Source organism: Apium graveolens, chromosome 11 (genome assembly GCF_009905375.1).
Source record: "Apium graveolens cultivar Ventura chromosome 11, ASM990537v1, whole genome shotgun sequence".
Taxonomy (NCBI): domain Eukaryota; kingdom Viridiplantae; phylum Streptophyta; class Magnoliopsida; order Apiales; family Apiaceae; genus Apium; species Apium graveolens.
This window is the reverse complement of record NC_133657.1, coordinates 152,872,022-152,878,256: the sequence shown is the minus strand read 5'-3', so window position 1 is coordinate 152,878,256 and position 6,235 is coordinate 152,872,022. Positions and strand designations below refer to the sequence as shown.

Genomic DNA, 6,235 nt, shown 5'->3' with positions numbered 1-6,235 from the left:
GGAGCTATGAGAGGAGTGATATACTTGTGAGAATAAGTGTAAACACGAGTGGAGAGAAGAGTGAAACACATGTGAGGTACACGAAACAGAATCACACACTCACAATGAGGAAGAAAGAGAAACACCATATCCCATTTCATATCCCTAAACATGGTTCTTGATACTTCGGTTCTCAAATCTGTTTATAATTGGAACCTAACTCTTAGGGACCTAACATTTACAGACTGAATTAGAATACTTCAAGATCTAACAAGTTGGGAGCTAACAATTGGTAACAATTGGTGATCTCACATTTGGGAGGTATAAGGAGTTGGGAAGATTGGTTAACATGATGATCAACAATGAAGTCATTCTTGCAGCATTTAACGGGACATGGTTGATTAGACTCTGACTTGTTATTTCTTTTCCAACAAAGTAAAATATGAGAACTCCTTCAGACAACAGCAAACATTTTTTTCTAAGGGGGAGATAAAAGCTTATATAATAGTTTGGAGGATTCCTCAAATAAGGGGGAGAAATAGCAGGGAGGAAGTAAAAGGTAAAGCACATGTACACTACACCACACCATTGTTGTTTGTAACTACGAATTCTATTGTACGGGAGAGGTGGTAAAACACAAGGTGATTTCCTAGTAATCAGAAGAAGTGGTTTGGTTCATCACTATTTTTCATAAGGGGAGAAGCTGTTTTCCAAAAGGGGAGTACCATTAGTTCTTATCTGCGTATCCTATTATACGGGAGAGGTGGTAGACGAAGGTGATCTCCTTTAAGCAGTTGATTCTCACAGGGGGAGAAGCAAGAGAGGTATATGCTTCTCAACAGGAAATGTGGTTGTACAAAAGAAGCTGCTGATGATTACCTCAAGACTGAGAAGTATCATCTGGCAGAGATTTGAAGAACCAAGGAAATGAAGATGAAACTACTTGAAGATCAGTTCAGTGCTAAAGGAACAAGCATCTACCATTTCAGTTACTCGAGAAATCTGGAAATGCAGTATTTGATCCAGAAAACCAGTATCATTATTTACAAGTCCTGGTACATTACTTTTTCTAGTTGTTAGTTGAGTTATCCTCTCTGTTTAATTTATTTGTTAAGTTTAACAATCAAATAGGGGGAGATTGTTGGTGAGACTGCGTAGCTGTATGAACAGTTACGTGATAACTCAACACGATAATAACAATAGAACAGGACAGGTTAATAATACTACGTCTACACAAGAAATCAGGAAGAATGAAGACAAGGCAAATACAAAGAATCAGAAGATTAGAAGAAGGCTGGAAGTCTGTTTACAGGTCACTGAAAGAAGTTCATTAATATGTTCATGCCTCAGTGAAGAATAAAGATTAAAGGCTTTCAGGTTTCAGAAATGATGAAGATTCAGTGTATAAGTGCTACCAGAAGATTTCAGTGTATTGGCATTGATTAAAGATAGACAGGGTGTGAAGCATAGGAATCTGAAGAATTGAAGACATGATATAAACAAAGGTTAAAGAAGACAATTCCAGTCTTGAAGCTATACTCACTGACATGAGTTCATTTATATGTTCATGCGTTGGTGAAGAACAGTGAATGAAGTATTCAAGATTGTAGTAGCAATGAAGACGTTGTCTAAAGTACCAGAAAGGATTCCAGTGAAAGTACATTTGTTTATTGACAGTCAGTGTTAGAAGCAATGGATAAACACCAATATATATCAACTCAGAAACACAAGATAAATTGAATTAGGATCCTCTCAATACTAGATGTTTGTGAACCAGACCAGTGCACCAAACATAAGTATTCAAGAAAGTATTTTGATTCAATTACAGAAGAAAATGATTAATACATTGAAGAATTGTTTGACAAGAGCAAAAATACTCTAAGTCATGACAGCTCTCTCTATCTGGTTGCCATAGGAGTCCTAGTCGCCACAGAAATAGACTAAGTCTATCTGGTCGCCATAGGAGTCCTAGTCGCCACAGAAAGACTGTCTATATGGTCGCCGTAGGAGCTCAGTCGCCATAGAACTCTGTCGCCACAGAGCTGTCACTACAGAGAGACACAAGAGAACTCTGTCACCACTGAGAGACACGAGAGAACTCTGTCGCCACAGAGTTGTCGCCACAGAGAAGGCACAAGGGATATTGTTCGCCACAGAGCTCAGTTGCCATAGATGTATTATATTCATTGATTCAATTGCAGCAATTCAAGGACTTGTGTGGACAAAGAAATGCCACCTGTCCAATTGAATTGATATAAGTCTACACTTTGAAGCATAATTAATAAAAGTAGTTCTGAGTTATGTCCATCTTCTCTCTCACGAGAGGAGATGAAAACAAGAAACAAAGAGAATACAGAGATGCTCCGGGCACATTGTTTATCTGTTTAACTTATCACCGGAGTAACATTATAGTGCCCGATTTAACTCTTTTATATTCATAGGGGCTTTATAATCGTTACCTGGTAATTAAATCTTTAGACAAACAAAAGCTAGATCATTGTATAGGATTTGATTTGTAAATCTTTGTAGTAGCTAGGAACTTTGTTGTTCTTATATTGTAACGGGTTAATTTATTTACCGGAGTGTAGCAACACCCTCGAGGATTTATATACGAATATATATTTCTGCGAATATTTTGTACTCCTCGTTTTACTGTTCCAAACAATATTCCTCTCAAGAACACGTAACCCCTAACCGAGCAATAAATCTATATCTGCTAAAAATTCAAAAGAATTTTTAATTTAGTGATTATCGTATTCAAACCCCCCCCCCCTCTATGATAATTCGAGACCTAACACCCTCGACTATATTTTGTTACTCGATCAAGGAATATTCTTCAATTATTCATTTAATATAGGAGAAGTATTCTCCAACGATTTATTATTTCAACTCGATTATTTATAATTAGTAAAGACTACTTTAATTATTGAACATAAAATAATTGAGGAATATTATTTCAAATATTCTTTTAAAGTATAATTATTCGAGGTTTAATTATTTAATAATAATTATTTAATTATTAAATATTTATCAAATAATTTAATATGATTTAAAAATCATAAAACCTAATTTAAAATATTTTCTGAGTTTCAGAAAATCATACGAATACTTTCAGATCGTCGAAGAATATTTTTCGACATATTTTAAATATTTTGAATATAGTTTCAAAAGAAACTCCCCCTTATTTATTTATCTGTTGACAACAGTTAAGTCACATTATCTTAGTACTTACTCCGAAAATTCTCGGAAGTACATATATACATATATAAGATGAGTTGTGTCTATCAACAAGCAAAATGCTTGAGGAACTTCGATACAATTCAAATTCCAGTTTTATAATAAGATTATTAAAAGGACAAGGGAGGGGTAGAGATCCAGTACTTCGTGGACTGGGGAGACTGCCATTTTAATTTTCCGTATGCTAAGGTACAATGTGTACTGAAGGACATACGAAGTATGCAAAACATACTAGGGGGAAAGGGGAAACAAATAAAGCCCGAATGTGGCTAGGGTGACAACCGGAAGTAAGGAAGTCGTTCTGCTACATGTAAAGAACAATAATTATTTACCGTTATACGACTGATCATCGTATCTCGGGGGCTCCGGTGAATGTCCTATTCTTCCAATTGGAATTAAGATGTAATACCATAACTCAAGCCTAAGTGTTGGGTTTACAATTAAGGTATTTGCATACTACTAAGTCAATCAAAGAATTGATTTGAAAAGAGGTATGTATCACCAAGAAAACTACTTTGAATACATACATATCCTTATACGGAATAAAATAGTTTCTTTAACCGTCTTTTCATACTGTTGATTATTGCGGTTGAGCATTATTGCTCACTTTTGCTTTCTTTTAAATGTCACAACACAACAGATTACCAGTATGCGACGTGGGACTTAGTCACTTGAAATCGTGGGGAGTATCCCTTACAGCTTTCTCTCAGATGAACCAGAGTATTCGGATAGGTGTAAGATGTTGGTAGTAATTATTGTAACTTCATGTAGAGATTACGAATAATTGTTTAAGATCCTGTAAAGCACATTTGAATTATAATAAAAGAATATTACATTGTGTACATCGTTTCTAAGACTATAACTTGTGTGTGTATGAGATTGGGGGTCTTTGAGATAGAGTTATTGGATTATTAAGTTAATACAGGTTACACCTGATTGAAGGATTGTGTGACGAATCAGGAGACTCCGAATTTGGGGTGTTGCAAGCTTTGTTGTTACATTTTGGTTAATGATTGTTAGTGTTTTTATAAGACAATAATCTTCTATATTTTATACATAGATCATACAGGTGGATGCGCAGATTAAATTAATTTATAAATTGCATGAGAAATGAAAGAAAAGCCAACATAGAAATTTGATAATTTTGTGGGGTTCATAATTTTCCATTCCCTCCTATTTGTCCTTTCCGTTTGATTTGCGAATTAGATAAATTTTTGAGATTTGAAATAGAGTACACTCAGTTTGCAAGTATAATAAAAATAAAATTTGGGTTGCTTGTTAAAAGGTCTTGCTTAGTAATGAATACGATCGGCTCCTACTTTTTTTTTTTTGAAAGAACTATTGGCTCCTACTTAATAACAGAATTTGTAGTCAATGGTATTTGATAAGTAGGCGAAACGCGTGTAGCTCATCAACTTGCCCATTTGCTCCCTCTTCCTTAAGTCAAGGTCAACATTTTTAGACACTAAGAAGATTTATATACGCGTTTCATTTACAAAATTTATGTTTTCATTTCATTGAAAAATTCCATGTCACGCCCACCTCAGAAAGGATTTATAAATAAATCCAAAATCATATCCACAACCAACCTTGTATATAAACCTCTAGCCACTGTTAACAAAATTTCATAATATCATCACATCTCCCACTATTCAAGTTCTTACAAATATTTACAACAAGCACAAGTTGGAAGCAAATTTTCGAGATTTTTAAGATACTTAGCTCATCAAGCATGGCTTCATTCAAGTCATCAACATCTCTTATTGCAGCTCTAATATGTTTCTTGTATCAATTCTCCATGATCAAGGCTCACTACGAAGACGAAGGCCTCGATGTAGATTTGAGCGAGCGGAGCCTAATTGTCGTTAAAATCTGGTGTTTGGTGATCATTTTCTTGGTCACATTTTTGTGTGGATTAATTCCATTACTTTTCAGGTCAAAGTCCAATGTTCTTGTGATGGGAAACTCGTTTGCTGGTGGTGTGTTTCTTGCAATATCAATGCATTTCTTGGAAGACTCTGCCAATGTGTCTGATGATTTTACAGAGGGCTCATCTTTCATACCTTTCTTGTTTGTACTCATCGGATATGTTATCGTATTATTTGTGGAGTCGATATTATTCAAGGTGAAGAACAAGGATGGAGAAACACAGGCTCTTGTTCGAGTGGAAGAAGGGATTAAAGAAGGAGAGTCTGTGATCGATAACATTAACAGTTCAAGATTCGTGAGCAAAGCTGCTGTTGAAGTGTCCATTCTCATCATTCTGGGACTGTCTTTGCACTCATTTTTTGAGGGTATCACCATTGGGCTTGCAGGTAATTAAACAAGTCACGCACACACAAAATATATGATCATGTTCCATATTAAGCACATAGTATGCCTTCATTTCTCCATGAAAATACTTGTCTGACTTGTTTCAATGATTTAACAGAGCGCGACAGATATGCGTGGAGATACTTGTGGACAATTTGCATTCACAAGGTTGTGTTGGCACTGTCGCTGGGGATTGTTGTGCTCAGAATGCAACCAAAAAGGCCAATATTGACAAGCATTGCATACTCATTTGCTTTCGCTGTTTCAACCCCTGTTGGAATAATAGTATCACTAATCGTCAAAGAAGGTGCTCAGAATGGGACTTTTGATTGGGTCTATGTTCTAACACAGGGTGTGGCTTGTGGAGTATTCCTCCATGTTTCCATTTATCATCTCCTTGCCAAAGGCTTCAACCCACAAGATCAATCTTCTCATACAGCTCCTTTCCGAAGATTTTTCACCTTGTTTCTGGGGATGCTCATCGTTACCATTGGTTTGATTTTCGTTTAGTTAGTATTTGAGAAGTCGAAAATGCTAGCTTGATTGTTGTAAAGGTCCATAAATTTGATTGATTCTTTGTACACTCGTTTTAATTTGATAATATTAGCGTGAATTATGTATCCAGAACTGAATTGTCTGCCTATATGAATATATTTGAAAAAAAAAACATGGATCTGCTTAATTAGCTACTATATTTGTTATTAGT

General features: G+C 35.6%; 1 protein-coding gene across 1 annotated transcript; it reads left to right on the top strand.

The window, feature by feature from the left end:
- The first annotated feature begins 4,800 nt into the window (after nt 1-4,800).
- LOC141698638 (zinc transporter 11-like) lies at nt 4,801-6,223 on the top strand. The gene is made up of 2 exons (XM_074503411.1): nt 4,801-5,531; nt 5,648-6,223. Exons 1-2 carry the CDS (start codon nt 4,949-4,951, stop codon nt 6,037-6,039), a joined length of 975 nt encoding a protein of 324 aa, XP_074359512.1. The 5' UTR covers nt 4,801-4,948; the 3' UTR covers nt 6,040-6,223.
- Nucleotides 6,224-6,235: the final 12 nt, after the last annotated feature.